This window comes from Hyperoodon ampullatus, assembly GCF_949752795.1.
Source record: "Hyperoodon ampullatus genome assembly, chromosome: 8".
In the NCBI taxonomy this organism is placed as follows: Eukaryota; Metazoa; Chordata; class Mammalia; order Artiodactyla; family Ziphiidae; genus Hyperoodon; species Hyperoodon ampullatus.
Window position 1 is genome coordinate 110,452,223 of NC_136921.1, and position 19,501 is coordinate 110,471,723.

The 19,501-nt window shown below is 33.5% G+C and overlaps 1 protein-coding gene across 5 annotated transcripts in view; it reads right to left on the reverse strand.

The window, feature by feature from the left end:
- Positions 1-19,501, reverse strand: part of DPP10 (dipeptidyl peptidase like 10) — a gene marked incomplete at both ends in the record, with an annotated part of 1,361,190 nt that overhangs the window by 148,705 nt on the left and 1,192,984 nt on the right. For all 5 annotated transcript variants that reach the window (XM_079710344.1, XM_079710343.1, XM_079710342.1 and 2 more), the window contains 2 exons: positions 11,981-12,062; positions 12,162-12,214. In XM_079710344.1, coding sequence (XP_079566470.1) covers positions 11,981-12,062; positions 12,162-12,214 — 135 coding nt within the window. The remainder of the gene's footprint in view (positions 1-11,980; positions 12,063-12,161; positions 12,215-19,501) is intronic.

Below are 19,501 nucleotides of genomic sequence, written 5' to 3' on the forward strand. Positions count from 1 at the left end.
TTTCGAAAATATTCAATTTGGATAACATAAAGAGAAGTAAAAGAAATCAGTGAACAATCTTAAGTGAGGAGCCAAACTTGGCTATGTTCACCCCTATGTTCTTGTTTAGTTCTGGGACATAAAGTGTAATTATCAGGATAATTTTGACTGGATAAACGTTTGAGGACCAATTTTTAATATAATTACCTTCATTCTATTTTTCATACTATAGTACATTAGATGCAGATATCTACACTTTGAGAAAGTTCGCTTTATGCCACTTCACTTTTACGAAAGACCTATTACATTACTTCCTATTTTTGCTAACCGAAAGAAATCCAAAGAGGACTTTTGTTTTAACAAAACACAGCAAAAAGCTCAAGTAGCATTCAGCCTTTGTTTTGCAGCAAGGGCATTACAAAGGCAGTGCACACTGTGATCAGTGAGAGTAGCACCACCAAGCTCCTTCCCTGGGAACTACACGTAGCATGTGAGAGTCAAGCCACCATAGCTCTAAACGGTCTGTGAGCATCTGTGCTTTATCTCGGTTTATTTTGTGAATCCATTATAAAGATGTGTCCTCTGGTAACTGCTTCTTCATTTATGCCAATCTGGATCCTAAATAGGAGTTTCATAAGAACACTCTACTTGCGGATAGTAGGGGAAGCTTGTAGCGACCAAAATCTTTTAAAATTCATCTTCAATAACAGCAACTTTTTTCTAACAAGTAGAATTGAAGATTCATGCCACGGTCATTTGTTTTTTACTTGGCTATAAATATGTAATTCTTTTACGTCCTTCATTCCTTCTCAAACTTTTATTTCTCTTTTAACCATTAAAACAATATAATAACATCAAATATTTTTTAAAGATTAAATTACCTATTATACTGCTACTCTAAACAAGGAGTTATTTTTTACTTCAGTATATCTCCTTGATACCTTTGTCCCTGGTGAGGTTTCATATTGTAGCACAGGTGAAATCTCATTTTATATGACCATTGCTGATATACAGTTCATACATATGTGCGTGTGTGTGTATTTTGTCATTTTTTTCTCTATTTTGGAAGTTTCTGATATGCTTTACTTTCTATATGCTGTGTTAAAAGCAATCAAGTTTGTTCTTTAGACTTTGTTTTGTTATTCATAATAATTTTGAAAATTTATTTTATTTAAAATATAAGACATGCTCAAGAAAAAATATTAAATTAAATAATATGAAAAATCTCTCTCAAACGCCAGTTCTCTCCCAGGGGACAACTACTCTTAATGTCTTGTGAATTCTGTAAATATTTAAATTTTATATATATATATATATTTATATATATATATATACACACACACACACACATATATATAGTTGTTTTGCTTATTTAAACAATGAGAGCATACTGATTAATTATATTGACTTTTATTAGTGGATGGAATTGCATATCTGCACATGTAGAAGAATCATACTAATTTTAATGGCTTTTTAATATTTTATTATTTTAGGCACCTTAATATATTTTATTAGTCTCATAATGATGACTTAAATTGTTTCTATTCTTTTATTCTGCTTTTTAAATTGTAAATAACATTCAAGTGAATTTTCTTTTTATGTGTTTGGATCTATGTGCAATATATCCACAGGATAAATTCTATATTTAGAATTGCTAGATATATAGAACTATATTTCTTATTGGATATATTCGTAGCCCAATAAGAATGTGTGTGTGTAGTTTATGTTTATTTTTGATTTCTAATTTAATACCTTTGTGGTCTAAGAACATATTCTGTTTGATTCCCGTTCTTCTATACTTATTGAGGCTTGTTTTATGACCCAGTGCGAGCACTTAAAAATGCCCTGTATTCTGTAATTTTTGGGTATAGTGTTCTGTACATGTCAATTATGTCATGTTGATTGATTGTGTCGATCAAATCTTTTATATCCTCACTGATTTTCTGTATAGTTGTTCTATCTTTAACCGGAAGACAAGTGTTGACAATACCAGCTAAAATTGTCAATTTGTCTATTTCTCTGAGTTTCTGAAATCTACTAAAGTATATATTTGCTTTCAATCTTTTCCTGGCTCTGGAGAATTATTACTTCAAGTCTCTTAGAGACTATAGTTTAGGCTGTGGTCGATTCAAAATATCATAAAATATAGAGATTCTTTTCACATGTTCAGTTTCTTTGTTGTTCTTAAGAAGGAGAGCAAGGGGAGAGCTCCTCTGCCACAGCATGTAAAGGATGCCTGGAGTTATTTCTGACATGAGGAATCTTGACATTAATGCAGAGCACAGTTTCTCTCAGAGAGTTCTCTTCATGCCGTTTACTAAAAAACAGTAAATCACTAGAATACTGAACTTTTCCTAATTGGAATCTTTATACCTCAGGGGTTGTGTAGCATGGGTCACATCTTACAATAAACACTACTATAATCTTATTTTTAAAGTTTTTATTTAGACCGTTGAAGGACTATGACTTGACAGCACTGTAGGATAACCCTGTATGGTTAAAAGTAAGAATAACAGATATGCAAAAGCTTAGCTTCAATGAAACAGAAAGAGTCTAATATTTAGAAACCTTCACTGATCATCATCTATGTTGTTACTCCATTCAAATGGTGTGCTTAGCAGGAACTGTCCAAAGTATTCAGTACATTGGATTATGTATGATCCAGATTTATAGTTTAAAAATGTGCAATCCTAGAATCTCTCTGGCTCTTACTCCACAATATGTTATTTAATTCAATGTTAGGAACAGCATGAGACAAGAAGTGCTGCAGAAATTGCTATTTATGTTGGAAAACAAACAAATAGGGAAAAAGATATAGCTGTTGCATTTACCTCATTATTACTAAATAACTCAAAATTGCTTAAATATAAGTTAAGGGCAATATAGAGAGTTTTATTACAGTGAGTTTTTATGGTAATTCTTTCTAGTACAAGTCTGCTAACACATTTTATATTTCTAGTTTGCTTTATTATCTTTTCACATTTGGAAATAATAGTAACTTATAGTTTTCTGTTATTAAAAGTATAAACAGGGGCTTCCCTGGTGGCGCAGTGGTTGAGAATCTGCCTGCCGATGCAGGGGACGCGGGTTCGTGCTCCGGTCCGGGAGGATCCCATATGCCGCGGAGCGGCTGGGCCCGTGAGCCATGGCCGCTGAGCCTGCACGTCCGGAGCCTGTGCTCCGCAATGGGAGAGGCCACAGCAGTGAGAGGCCCGCGTATCGCAAAAATAAAAAAAAAGTATAAACAAAAGAATTAAAGCATGTGACTGCATACAAGTCTCCTCTATTTCTTTTCATGTTGAGAGCTTCCTTATAGTCAGAGGGATGCCTTTAAATAAAGGTCCAAATCTTGCACCAGTATATAACTCCAAAACTCAACTTGCTGGTTACTTCCTCTAGGAAACTGCTCCATCACCTCAGAGAGGATTCCCCCTGCAAGGTGAGGTCCATGTTGTAGGTGTTCCCAAAGGTGAGTATTCTCACCTTTAAGTCTATTTTCTGTGAATTCCTGGAATAGACATTGTGCCTTTTATACCCGTAATAAGTAACAAGTTCATAAGACCTAGTTAGAAGTTCTATAAAATTTTATATTTCATGCTGGATTAAACCAAATGAAGCACTTTAAATCAGGATAAAGACTACCACCTCCCCCCAGAAGAGATAAGTACATTTCTGACATTCCATCATTAAAACTGGTACTTTATATGACAGTATTGGTTTCCATTTGATTTTTCTAAATGTTGAATAAAACATTACAAACATAGCATAGGAAAAAGGCATTCTCAAATAGCATACAGTGAATTGATTTTCTTTTCTTGCTTTTTAATTATTAATATTATTATTATTACTAGATAAAAGCTTGGCAATATTTCTAATCACTCTCTAGATCTAAATCTAGGTCAGGGCTGGCCTCACTTAGAAACTGTCAGCAACTAAGTATCTTCCATTTGCATATGCTGGCACAGGTTACAACATCTTCTCTAAGCAGCTTCTCTTTTATCATTTTCAATGGAAAACCCATGCCTGTTAACTCCATAGTTCAATATACAGTTATACATGCCATCAGAATTACAGAATTTGAGCTCCTGCATTCAGAGAGTTTGTTTACAGTCCAAGGCAATCATCAAAGTCAACACATACTTATCAAGTGACTTCTGATAAGGCCTGTGCAAAGCCTTTAAAAGCAATACGAGTATAGCTAACAGTATGCAAATTGCTCAATTTTCTCCTTACATTGAAATAAGCAACACTTAATTGGAGGGAAATAATCTGAAATGTGTGCTTATAAAGGATAGTAATTTCATTTTCCATTTCTTTTGGAAATCTGAATTTGGTAGAAAAGTCATACATATGCTGTTTAAATAATTACAAGACATTAAGATTTATATTGCACAGCAAGGCAAATTAATTTTCTTTTAAATTGTACACTGTAATTGCATATTTTTTCTTTACACATGTACACTTATACTGTTACCATATTTTACTTATATGAGAATGTATTTCCTGTCACATTTGCCTACATGATATACTAATGTAAATATACACCTGAATGCAATGCAAATGTATCAGTCAAAATGGTTGAGATATTTTAAGGGTATTTTTGTTAAATCCAAACATAGTTATCCTATTATGGTTCATCAGTTATCCCCAGTCAAAATATTGATTATAGAAAACATATTAGCTTCTTGATATTGATTTTCCTGATTCCAAACTTGAAGTGACACCCATTAGACCTTAGGTGCGTCTAATACTAGAATATAGTAAGAAGGATTGCTTTTATTATTTCCTGGAGCTAAAAATGCAATCATTAGATTTTGTCCTGGGTAAAATGAAAAAGTAAACTTGTTTTCATTTATCACCACTAATGAAAATAAATGGAGTTTTTAAAAAGGTGCAAATTCATTTATACGAGAAAAGGTCATCATGACAAACACTTGAGGATGTTATGGTATAAATTTTCTGGCAGTTTTCCTGCACCAATGTACTACCTAGGAATGAGCACCACACCACACACACCACAGTGAAGAACTGACTTGAAATAGACCTTGACTCTCAATGGCTGCTCTTCTTTATTTACTTCTATGTCACCTCTGGTATGTTGGTATGCTAGGACTCTAAACCCCAGACTTTCGTTCCAAATGTACATGACACCAGCAGCAGGGAGTGAATGTGTGTGCGTATGACTATGTGTGTGTGTAGTGTGTGTATGAGTATGCACATGTATATCTTATATTTGCAAATGCTTATCATGTATTTCTTGCATACATCTTAATGACAATTAAAATGATTACTTTTATACTGGAGAAAAACATACTTAATGGCACATGAAGCAAAATCATATTGATTTTTAGTAGGGGACATGAGATTTCAGCAACATGTTTGAAAAATGCTACCTTAAACATCTGCTTTTAAATGAAGAAGGGTTAAAGTCACCCTGGAAAAGTCAATAAAATTGTTCAAATGTTTACATTAATTAATGAAATAAATTAATTAGTTAAATTTTCATTAAATCTTAATGAAAACTTAAGCAGTTAAACCAAAGAAATTGAAACTCTCCTAGAGGCAATGAACCATTGCTAATCACTTAAGATTTTAATACAATTTTAAGGTAAATCTCTAGTAAGTAAAAATGTAGGTGATAGGAAAGTTTGATAATTTTTAGTTGTATTTGGAGAATTACCTAAACATTACGTTCTTCAAAAATATAGATAATAAAATGTAGAAAAGTGATTTCTCTAAACACCTAAATTGTGATAAATTAAGTAACACACTGGATATTTTTAAAGCTTTATGCCATTGGAAGAATGGGTATGGTGATTTTATTTTATCCTGAATAGACTATAAAAATACTAGCAATATCAAAGAAGGAGTCTACCTTATGTTAAGTGTTCTTATCGCGTAAAAAATTATGTAAACATCTTTTGGAGGTGATGGATTTGTTTATGCCATTGCAGGTGCTGATGGTTTCATGGGTGTATACTTATTTTCATCTCAAGTTTTATACATTAAATATGTACAGTCCTTTGTATGTATTCAATGCAAAGTACAGCCTTTTGTATGTGTCAATCTTTTATTTGTACTCAATAAAGTGGTTTAAATAAATTAAGAGTCTAAAATGAGATTATTTTCAAAAATATGTAAAAATATACATATAATATATGCATAATTTAATTTACTTGAATAAGTATTTATGAGAAAATTTTTATTGTTGGACTGCAAACAAATTTTAGATCTCAGTTTAAAACTTGATGTGTTCATCTCTTAAATATATTGTTATTTATCAAATCAGTTCTAGATTATACTAATGGCCTCTAAACCTAGCTCTCTGCCTTTAGACTCAGTTACCTACACTCTATTTTAAACTTTCCTGCCAGACCTGTCTTTTCAGGAATGATTTCTTTTCATATTATGCCATCCTCAAAACCTTCTTTGGCATCCCATTATCCATGGAAACAACAGTTAGCCTTTCATTAATTTCTTATTAAATCTACATTTTGCCTTGTGCTAAGATGAATTTTATGAAGAAGGAAGGGGGAGGAAGATGAGGGGAAGACAGAGGCAGGGAGAGAGAGAGAGAGAAAAGGAGACAGAGAGAAAGAGAGAGAGAGGAGAAGGACATTTAGCATATTCTTTCTTCTGTCTGCTCTGGAAAAGACTACAGGTCAGTGGTGGAAGACAGCAATGTAAATAAATAATATAAAATACTGTAAAAATTTGAAATAAAATAGAACAATATTAGAATCTTGAGAAGTAAGCAATTCACTTAGATGTAGAAATGCTGGGGAAAAATTACCAGAGAAGAGGAGGGAAAGTATTTGACAAAGAGTTCTGACGAAAAGAAAACAATGGGTATAGAAAGGGAAATCACTCGGAGCACAGAGCAGCCCTGTGTCACCCTCTGGAAATTACAGAGTTTGGTTCAGGTAGAAAAACATCTGTGCTGTGTTCTGTGATGAAGTGTCAGGAGTCAGATGATGTGACACCTTAGTCACATCTTGTGTGTCACATCAATGACATTGTGTGTCATCTCAGTGACATTTCATAACCTTGTGGGAGCTGCTAAGGATCTGCACTGTTAACCATATCTTTGCAGGTGTGAATTAGAATGTCTAGCAATTGAAGGAGGGACGTTAGAAAATAAGCTGCAAAAATTTTTAGGGGAAAGATGATGAAATTCTGAATTAATTATGTTATTACATGAAAGGACAAGTGGGAATCAAATTAATACCTATCATTTACTGAGTGCTTACTATGCTGTGATGGCTAATTTTATGTGTAAATTTGGCTGAGTTATGGTGCCTGACTGTTTGTCAAATACTAGTCTGGCTGTGAAAGCAGTTTGCAGATATGATTAACATTTACAATCAGTTCATTTTAAGTAAGGAATAATGTGGTTGGTCTTTATCCAATGAGTTGAAGGCCTCAGGACTGCAGCTCAAGACTGTGATATTAAATCTTATCAGAGTTTCCAGCCAGCCGGACTGCGCCCATAATTGTTTGAGGCAGGTTCTCAATCTCTCTCTCTGAATACTCATATACATATATAGCTATATACATTATTAATACTGTTTACTGGAAAATCTTGACTTGTGCACATTACCTATCTCATTTAAACCTCAAGCAAAACTGGGAGTAGTTATGATTTTCTTTCATTTTTAAAATGAGCAAGTTTAAGCTTAAAGCTTTCAACCTTCCATAAGTCACAAAACAAAAAACAGAATCTGAGCTTGAATTGAGTTTTTTCTGATTCTAGAGAGTGTATTTTAATCAGTGAAATATTTTTTCCTTCTTATGCTCAGACTTCATCTGATTTTCAGAAGCTTTCAATTCTTACGGTAATATTATAGATAAGGTATATTTAACTTTTATATATGAATTTATGTGAATTCATACAATTATATGACTTTTCAAATGTTCTACAATGAGTGATTTTAACTTTTATAAGATGAAGTTATTTTGGAAAGAAAAAGGCTACGCCCTCTTAAACCAGAATTCTTTTCAATTGATTGACTAACATATTTCTTCCTGCTTCAGTATCCACCATTTCTTTTTATAAAACATTTGCTACAGCTGAAGTGGTCTACTCACTGCCTTCTCTAAATAATACATGCTGTATTGTGTCAGGTTTTTTTCCCACAAATTTGGCCACAACCAAACTGTTTTCCCCTACACCTAGTGTTACTAAAAAATTCTCCATCCTTTGAATTCTAACTCAGACCCTCTTTATCTATAAATTAGGCCCAATCTCTTACCTTTCTTCTCTATAGCCAGGGATTTATTTTACAGCAAATAAAATTAGGGAGTGAGAATTAAGGATGAAAAAATCAATTGTTCTTAGTTTATAAACACTACAGGACTCATTAACTTAATGCAAAACTAAAGTATTGCAGTGGCTCATCTCTGGTATAATCATATTGCTGACTTTTGCTGATGGCTTCAAATAGTGACAAAGTCTGTCATATTCACATGAAATGGACCGTTAGCCATTTGCAGAGATATGCCCTTTAATTATATTGAATTTATGTTTACTTGCACAAAAAATAACCTCAAGAAGAATGGAACTTATCCCCAAATTTTCCCAAATGACTTTGGAAAATGCCATTACAAAGAACTTAGGCTTATTTCTCAAAAAAACTAGTAAAACACCAAAATTACTGAAGAAGTTAAAATTCAAGTGACACATTTTTTAATCTTTTTAAAACAGTAAAAATTAACACCTCTAAAATGCTATATGCTAGATACTTTTCAAAATGCTTTGTATTTATACATTAAATACCAGAATAGCATTATTAGTAAAGCACTGCTATTGTCACCATTTTAAAGATAAGAAAACTAAGGCATGTAGAGATTAAGTAATAGTCTCAAAATCAACAGCTAGTAAGTAATGGATGAGGATTCAATCACCTGCAAAATGACCCCCATGAGAGGATCTATGATTTTTGTAAATTTTTAGTATTTTTATGGTTTTCTCAAATATATTAAAGAATAAGGAATCAATAACAAATAGGAATCATTAAAGAAAATGCATACAACTAATACTAATTCCTTTAGGGTATAAAGTTTATTCTGGCACAGGTGTAGGTTGCTCTCAGGCTTGGAGAAAAAGAGTCATTTAAAACTAATCAAAGTTTTACACATTTTTCCTAAGGACTCTCCAGTGACACAAACATGAAGTTATTTTGGGTTTCTGTGTTCTAACATTCTGTGCGTTTAGAATTTGCCTCCGGCCTAATGGACCAGCTCTCTTGTTGACAGCAGCAGAGTGAAGCAGTAAGACTACAGCACCTGCCCACTTCCTGGTGCCCACTCACCACTGTCCATCAATACACTGATCCTTGACTTCTCTGAATCAGACCTGCATCTTCATATCTAGCATATCTTATGCAGCTTCTGCGGCCACGCTTCAGGAATATCATAATGGAATGGATCTAGAGACAGTCCTACATAGGTATATTAAATACATTGTTTTAAATGCCTAAAATAGACACAGGATAAATGCAGATATACTGTCTATAATCTATGGTATTTGAACCATTGCAATATTTTTTCATTTTAAATTACTGGCTTGTTTTCTTCATAATAATTTAATCAATTATTCAACCATTTAGTGTGGATAAGGCAGTGAATACACTGTGTTATACAGGATTTCTTTATAAAATGTAACCATAAAGATGCTCAAGAAGCTTCAGGTCTAATGTCTGGCAACTTTGTATATGTTTCTCTCAATGTTATTGGTAAACCTTTAAGGTTTAAATAATCCCAGTTAAATATAGAATATAATATTTAGAAGTATATAGAATGTAATATGAGGGAGGTCAAAAAGCACAGTCAAATGCTTTCATTTTACTACTGATGAAAATGAGGTGCCGAGAGGAAAAATGATTTGGCCAAAGTCACATAACCAACCACTGGCCAAGACTCTATCTCAGGTATATTCACGTCCAGAATATTTCAGGGTCCAGAAGTTTTTTAATGAAAAGATGCATTGTTTAGTTATAGTACATTATTCCACAGCCTTATTGTCATGTGAAATATCTGTTTCATCAATTAGCTTAAGAAAGTATTTCTTAGATTTATAAAATGGAATAAAACTAATAATATGCACTTTGTTAAGGAAAATATTTATATTTCCTAAATTATCGTAATGAAATGATGGTCATGGGAAATTAAAAAACATACCTCAACCCACTCAGCTGTTACTGAAGCAGCAATTCTAAGTAAATACAAGCAAACAAACAAAACTAGAGCTAGAGGATTCTAACTTCTGTTAAAGGTTAGGGTGAGGGTTGGTTGATCAGAATTATTACAGGCAAATAAGATGAACATATTGATAAGAATATGAAGAATTTCAATTTACTAAAAGACATATTTAACATTTATCCCTCCTCATTCTTAAAAGCATAGTTCAAATTATATAATGTAAAACCTACAGAACACTAAAGAAAAAGACCATATATCCACCATCACTACTAAGGAGTTAAAGTCTTATGTACTTTAACTTATTTAACTTTAACTTATGTATTATGTAAAACATAATTATGTATTAAGATAGACCGAATAGGCACATATAAAACACTGTACCTATCGCAGGGAAAACATTTATAAAAGTTTATATTAAACCATTAATCAAGTCTTATCATTTTCTAAGTGACTATTACAAAGATCTGTTTTTGAACTTTACAAATTAGTTTCAAAACCAATGTCACATTTTTGTAAATTTAAAAACAAACATCAAAATAATGCACCTGAAATAAGAATATGCAATATTTTTTTTAAATATTCTAACTAAATACTATTAAAAAATATTACTATCAAATTGTTGGATGAAGATTAAGCAACATTTAGAGAAAATTCTATAGTCTTCCATGTTTTATTGGCAAAGAAAAAGAGAACACTAATATTATACTAGAAAGGATCAAATAAATTTAAAATTTGGCTTTTTGAGAAGACAAATGTGAAATTTATAAATATCAACCAAAGTTGATCATGAAAATAAAATACTTATAAATAATATTAGGAAACAAGAAAAAATACAGCAACACATGCTGAGATGAAAAGAACACTAAGAAGTTATAAAAATATTACACTAAAAATTTGAAAATTAGGTGAAATGGACTTTTAGAAATGCATAAATTACCAAAACTTATTCAAAAATAAATCTAAACCTTGCTGTTACAATCATAATAGAATACATTTTTTAAAATCTTCCCACAAAAAAAGAAACTACCTCACCATAACTAGGCACATTCATAGGGTAACTAGTGCAAGAAGAATTTAATAAATTAGGAAGCAGAAAAATTGGAATAGAAGAAGCAATAATGTCATTATTAACAAATAATAGTCTGGAAAAACTAGGTGTTCGTGAGGAAATGGGACAAAGGGGATTCTCACATTGTTGCTAGTAAGCATATAAACACACAAACAATCTAGAAATCAGTTTGGCCATGTGAAGTACTTTTGAGCATGCTCAAGCCATACAAGCAAGCAATACCACTTCCGGAGCAATTTTCCCTTAAAGTCTATATCCAGGCACCCATGAGACACAAGAATATCGTGAAGCTCAAACTGCTTTTATACATCAATCATTCTCTTTTTGAGTTTGTGATAATTCCAAAATATATGAGAAAAAAGTCTTAAGAGAACATTGTCAAGTGTAGACTTCCGTCTTAAATTTTTGCCATGAACAGTGCTTTAAGAATAAATAAAACATTATGTAACAGAAATTTTACAGAACTAGGCCTTAGTATTCTTGGATCTCTTCTGGGTTTCATTATTAACTAGCAGTTTAATCACACGTTATAAACTTTTTTCTTTATAATTAATTGATAACATTATACTGGTATTATCTGATATATTCTTCAATTAAAATACTAGATAAAAGATATTAAGGTAAATTAAAATCATCCAGTATAATAGGACAATTTTTACGAGTGGCTTCTGTAAGCATTTTCCATAGGGCCCTGGCTGACAGTACTCAGTGCATACCAATGTCTGTGCTTACCAGTTGCTGTCCTTGGACGCCCCAGGCCGCGTACTGCAAGATGGAGTCCTCTACTTCTGGAGGATTTAACTCCCAAACTTCCCTTGAAAAAAGGTAAATATTTTTACATGAACAAATTGACACCTACACCAACAATTTAGTTGGACAGTGCTCATGGAAACCAGAAAACCAAAGAACTTACCTAGTGTGTATATTATAAATCACATATGAAGCAGTATACGAATAATGAAAAATCTGAAAAAAAAAAAAAAAGAAGCATTATAGACCCTAGTTTGGAATAAAAGTTCCATCTTAATGGGTATATATGTTTTTGATAAAATCCAGGAAATCTAAAATTGGTTTTAGAGAGAATTCAAAATGTGAAATATTCTAGTTCTGGAGTTTATTACCCTTTCTGAGCCTTACTGTAATAACTTCCTAATCCTTCTTTCTACCATCAATCCCATTCCTTATTCAATCCACTCTATATTTAATATGATTCTGAATATTTTGCTAACTTGTTTAAAATATTCAGTGATTCCTCACTGCCTATAAAATAAAGTTCAAACCACTTCAATGATATCAAGGGTTTTGGTATTTTGGGTCCTACACGTTTTCCCACCCTTATCATCCACTACTTCCTTTCACCTAGTCTATACTTCAATTACCTTAAACAAATTCCCTCTGTATATCCTGAGTATCCTGAGTATCTCTCTCTCTCTCTCTCTTTTTCTTTTTTTTAGGACATCCTACCCTCACTCAGGTGAAAATTGCCCCTCCTTCCATTATAGCCTCTGCATAGCCTTCAGTAGAAATCTGTCTCACAGTTTACTTTCAACTCTTAGGACAATTCTCACCCTGTAATGTAAGCTAGATAAATATTTTAAGTACTTGTTTCTTTTTCCCACTAAAATGTTGTCAGGTCCAGGTGTGTATTACCTTTGCATCCTCCACATTACCTTATATGGTGTCATGTTTGCATGCAACATGCAATCAATATTTGTTGAGTAATGATTCTGATCGGGAAAAACTCTTGCAGCTTAAAGTGTTTGTGGAGACAAAATGGGGAAACACCCCAATCATTTCATAGAAATAGTTGAAAATTATATGTTAAATAGTTGGTTGCAAGTATGTATCTTCAAGAGACTTAGTGCCATCTTATAAAGAGCCTTGTTTCTTTTTTTTTTTTTTTTTTTTCCGTACGTGGGCCTCTCACTGTTGTGGCCTCTCCCGTGGCAGAGCACAGGCTCCGGACGCGCAGTCTCAGCAGCCATGGCTCACGGGCCCAGCCGCTCCGCGGCATGTGGGATCCTCCCAGACCGGGGCACGAACCCGTGTCCCCTGCATCGGCAGGCGGACTCTCAACCACTGCACCACTGGGGAGGCCCGAGCCTTGTTTCTTTTTAAAGGGCATCTTCCCAAGGATCACAGCATCCATGATGGAGTGACATTAAGGAACATAGTGGATGATGCAAAGATATCCCTATATTTTGGTTCTTACTAATTAAAGATGGTGGAATAGTAGAATACAGAGGAATGAGGAAAATTGCAAAAGACGGGTTAGGGAAAGAGATGATAAGTATGTGACATTTCAATGAAATTCTTTTGCTCTAAGCTATGTGGATCTAGTGAAGAAAATTTTTTCCATCTAGCTATATTTAGTTATTATTTGCAAGATTTACAGAACTTATGTTGATACTTCCATTTATCAGCATGCAATTATAAAAGTTTCTTTTATTCCTGTAGTGGATGTACGTTGCACAAATATAATACTGTCAATTGAAACTCCCTAGAAGTCAAATTGTTACTTCTCACTGCAATAGCTTCAATTAAACATGATTGGCTACATATTCTGTAAAGCAATACTAGTGTTCTCTCTTTGCATTGGAATTACAATCCTTCCCCCATTTGTTATAATATTGTGTTTTACAATGAAGCTTTATTCCCCCATTTCTTTTGGAATAACTATTAAATCTGAGATTGCCTTCACTATAGAGTCATAGAAGTGAAAATAACTTCTCCTGGTGTCTATTTTGGCTTTCATATTGTGTTCTATAAAATTCCATATTTGACTACAAATTTTAAATCTTGAATTTACTACTATAGCTGACAAAGAGGTGAGAAATGTGACCACCTCTATAAACATTTTTTTTCAACTCAGAAAGTTCTGCTGCCAAAGCAAACTGCCAAGTGAGCGCTTGGTCTTCAAAGCAGACAAATGTGTCAATGATGTTATGGGTAAAAAGAAACTATTCATCCCATCTGTTAATCACCTAACACACTGTACCTGAAGTCTAGGCTCACATCCATCTTGAGAGTTCCTGTGCACAACTGTTTTAGTCAAAGCAAGCCAAAATAACCACTGAGACAAAACTGGATGGATATAACCATTGAATTTTGGTCTCTATCATATTTATATAATATAGAATTATAGAGGTTGCTGGCTCTTCTCAATGTATGAATCCAAAGAACTTAGACGGTCTCCCAATGAGGGGATTTAGAGAGAGGCATATATAAATCCACTTTCTGCTTTGTAGTTCTTAGCCTAATACAGCATTTGTTTCTCTCAGCTGGTATGCTGAGATGGAAGATCACAATAAAGAATTTAACCTCACAGATACAGAGAACAAACTAGTGGTTGCCAGAGGGAGGAGGGTCAGAGATGAACAAAACAGGTGAAAGGGATTAAGAGATACAAACTACCAGTTATAAAATAAGTCACAGGGATGTAATGTACAGCACAGGGAATATAGTTAATAATATTGTATGTGCATAAACTATAAAAATATTGAATCACTATGTTGTATACCTGAAACTAATATAATATTGCAAGTCAACTATACTTTAATTTAAAAAAAGTTAATCCTGCCTAACCTGCAAACACATGGCAAACAAGTTGCAGAGATTTAGCCTCAACTATAGGTTCCTTACAAAGCCATCAGCTTGCCATTTACAGGTAATTAGAACCTAGCCCTTTTTTCTTAGCTTAGAACTCTTTCCACTAAATCCACTGTCCCTTGGTGTGTGTGTGTGTGTGTGTGTGTGTGTGTAAGTGTGTGTACTCCCAGAAGATCTCAAATACTTTGTAATTTTCCATAATTAAAATTGCATTGTATGTCCACCACGGAATATAAAGAGTATAAGGTAGGAGAGATTTTCAACAGGGTTAGAGGTAGACATTTCTTTATGTTTGTTTGCATAGTGTTGCAGATTTTGAAAGGGGGAGTTTTCAAGGAGAATTAGACTTAGCTTTACTGAACATCTGTATTGAGGCACATTGGGCTAAATTCAGTCTGTGTTAATCTGCATCTCTCGCTTTCCTTCCTTGTATAGCATTTCTATTCTTTTTTAACACTCCTCATTTCCTTTTATCCTATGTTCCCCTTCTACATTGGCTAGGTAGGTCTTGTTTTACGATGAGAGGATAAAATTGGAGTCCCTAATGTTAGAAACAGTCTTTTTCCTATAATGATTGGCTGTTGCAGAATGAGAGCCGAACTGAACATTTGATGAGATCCTTGGGGACAAAGACATTTCACAGTCAAAAATTACATATTCATCCCATCTCTGCAAATGATGTTCCACTGCTTGTTACAGAGCATGAATAGTTATGGCAAAGGTAGTGGGTGTGGGACAAAATTGAGATATACTATGTCAAAACGTGATCGGTGCTTACTCCTGAAAGCTGGACTTCAGATGACATTCAGTCTCATGATGTCAAAATGTATTGGGAGGTACAGAAGGCATCATAAGATCCTGCAAACCAATCTGATCTCCACCACCTCTACCTTACTTTAGGACACTATAAGAGGCTGATTACGAAATATTAATCACCATGAGTGGTATAACTGATTATCATTATTTGCTATAGTTGTGCTCTATAAGTCATCGTAAACACTGAAATAGCAAACACTGAATGATTGCTCCTGGGAGAAATATAGGGTTAGGTTCCTGGGGGTCTCTGGTTACATTTTCATCAACCAATCAATACATACCATCTTTTCACGTGTTTTTTTATGTGAAGAAACTGTATCTAACACTAAATATTGTTGATTCATTAGCATTGAGCTCATGGCCAACAGTATTGTAACTCATGCCTGAATGAAGCTTACCTAGCACATGTACTTTCTCTGTAAAGCACATCACAGCCTTTCTGCACCTAATAACACTGGACAGCACTTCAGCACTATGCTTGGGAACATTTTAAACAGCAAAATCATCAACAAAAAGCACAAACATTTTTGAAAAAGTAGCACTAAAAGACCACGAAAAGGACACTAATTTACAGTATGAAAGCTGGAACAAGAAGGCCTTGCATCACCTTTTTTTATCTCAGCCGGGAAAGTGTGCATCAGGCAACACAGATGTTCTGCTGTTCTGAACATGTTTGTGAATGACTGACAACATGCAGCAAGTATGGACCTTGAAGTTACAAATACAATTTAGAAAATAGGCACGTTTGCAATTCCAGAATCTTTAAAAAACGAAGACTACCTGTACACATAACACAGACATAGCATGAGATATTACTGGAAGAAAGAAAAAAAAACAGGCATATTTAAGGAAGGCCTGCCAGAACTTAAACACAAGAAACATATAGAAGTTACCCATAGTGGTGGTGTTCATGTTCTGCAAATGAAAACTAGCTACATCTATTCAGTTATCAAATGTCTGTTAAGTAATCTTTTTGACACAGGCACTACACTAGGTACTATTCCAAAAGAAAATTTTTATGGGGATAAAACTCATTTTTAAAATAGAGTAAAATACAAAAGAGTATCAATTGATAATTTTTATGTACTCCTATATGTTGTCTATCTGTCAGTTTATAAACATGTGTTGAATACTAATTATATGCAAGCTTATAAGTTAAGTACCTTGCCAAATGCAAAGACTGTAATAAACATGACCCCTGCCCCCAAAGAGCTCTTGATTCATTTGGGGTGACAAAGTTGGGAAATATTATATTAGTATAAAGGGCTGCAGTTGCAGGTCTTGGTTAAATTAGAACTTGCAGATTATAAACCATAAGCTTTCCAAGAAGCAATTTATTAATCTGTTTCAAGCTTGCAATCATAGGGAAGATAACAGTTGACTTTGGCATTGAAGGAACTAATATAATTATTGAATTGAGTATTTACTATCTACTGGACTCTGCTGAGTGCTCAACATATATCATTTATGTTTAAATCGACCTCAGGAAGTAGAAACTGTAATTCATAATTCATGTGATAGGCTCTGGAAGCACTGAAAGTTTAAGCAGGAGACAGAGCCACAAATTGAGCCTATGTCTGTCTGATTACAACCCATATTATGACTTAATCTCTCTGTACTCTCTCTCTCTCAGGGAGCTGGGACAGGAAGCATGACTCCAGCTTTGCAAAAGAGTTATTTCTGAAAGACCTTTAAAGTTACCACCCAAAGATTTATGGACACGAGTAGGCATGAATTAATTGTGATTATCACAGTTAAGAGATTTCATTGAAAGATGATCTAATATATCAAATTAAAAATGTAAATCCCCTTCTCCTTTAGCTTTTTCACATTATTTTCTTGGAATATCATTTATTGCCTAAGACATCTATGGTGATTCATGTCAAGGAGAGTTACACTTACAAGAAAAAAGAACAGGGTGCCTTAGTAATTTATGCTTAAAACAGAGGCTTAAATCTCTGGGTGCCGAACTTTTCTGCACTGCAGTTAAACTGCCAAATTGAAATAAGTAGCATACTTTTTCATGGCCTTGAAGATATTTAAAATAGGATTATGGATTTACCATTGACTCACAAACAGGAAAACTAAACTATGAGGAAGCAGGTCTCTGAATAAATAGTATTTATGGAAAAATGGCAGTGAGAGAAAAGACAATGTAGGCAAAAGGGTGTTTGTTTCTCTTGGAAGTAAGTGGTATAATGATGCCAAGTTTGTTCTAGGAAATGGAATACCTTTCACGATGAGTAAGTAGTGGTTCTGTTGTTGGAAATTTTTATCTTTATTATGCAGTGAAAACCTAGACCATCAGGTAGAATACTCTAATGTAGTAAATACGGTTCACAAAATTACAAGTTGCAGCTCCACAAAAATCCTTTTAAGACATTGTATTAAAAAAGGTTTTGTGAATATTGTGAACAACAGGTATTGGTAGAAAGGGAAAATAAATATGGGAGGGAATTTAAGGTATAAGTAATATTTGTCAGTATTTTAGTCTGTTTTCTTTAATCTTTAAGATTGACATATACACACTACTATATATATAATATAGATAACTAATAAGAACCTACTGTAGAGCACAGGGAACTCTACTCAATATTCGGTACTGACCTATATGGGAAAAGAATCTAAAAATGAGTGGATATATGTATATGTATAATTGATTTACTTTGCTGTACAGCAGAAACTGACACAACATTGTAAATCAACTATACTCCAATAAAAATTAATTTTAAAAACTTACATATGTTGATAAGATCATTACTGACAGGTTTTACCATTTATGTCAGTGTTTCTGGGGATGGACACACCCCAGAGTTCCCTACTCCGACATTTTCACTGATGTCATCCCCCTTGATCCTCAATTTGAAAGTGAATACAAATGTTTTCTATGTTTTCTTCTTTAAGAAGTTAAATAAAGGACCCTGTCTACAAAAATAAATAAATAAATACTATCCATGCAGGATACACAATTGGTAAAACCATGATTGGAACCAAGATCTTACACATTCCAAACATGCAAGCATTGTTTTAATGTGTTATCACATGGAAGAACCATGTAAGATTCTTTCACTGTATCACCATTATGGTAAGTGGCAGACATAGTAAAATTCTCAAGATGGTGAGACTAAATATAAATGATGCTAGAGAAGATAAAGTTTAAATGTTGTTTAATTCAGCTCTAAATTTGGTGAAATCTATATAAAACAAATAAAAATAAATTTGCTAATTAAAAAAAAAAGACTATCTGCCACAAACTCAATTTAGTCATTCTGTTAACCTATAGGCATCATGATGCCATCATCACACAGGATATATAGTAATATTTTGACTTTTTCTTACTTTATTTGAGTCTAGCAGGCTTCCCATTTGGAAAAGATAGGATATTGTTTTGTTTGTTTTTAGTATTCATAGTGTATTCACTCTGAGTTGAAATACGATACTGTTGGCATACTGTGAAAGTGAACAACCTAATAAGAAATTATATAAGGTAAACACGGTTTCATTGAAAACATTTATTTTATTTAAGAAAATGGATGGCTAATGACTCAAGTCTTAAAAGCAGATGACAAAAATTACCTGGGCATCATTTTTCAATTTTGTGTAGGATTATTGTGTCCAGGATAAAATCCAATGACTTGCAAAGTAAAAGCAGCCAGCATAAGAATATACTTTATTATACAAGAGATCATTGAGTGAGAGGAATAAATCATTTTCTGATATATTTCCTGTTAAATACACTAACTGATCATTATATAAAAACCTCCTAGAACTGCTCTCAGAATTTAGTTCATGAGATGTTGTCTATAATACAAAATTTCATTCCAAAAA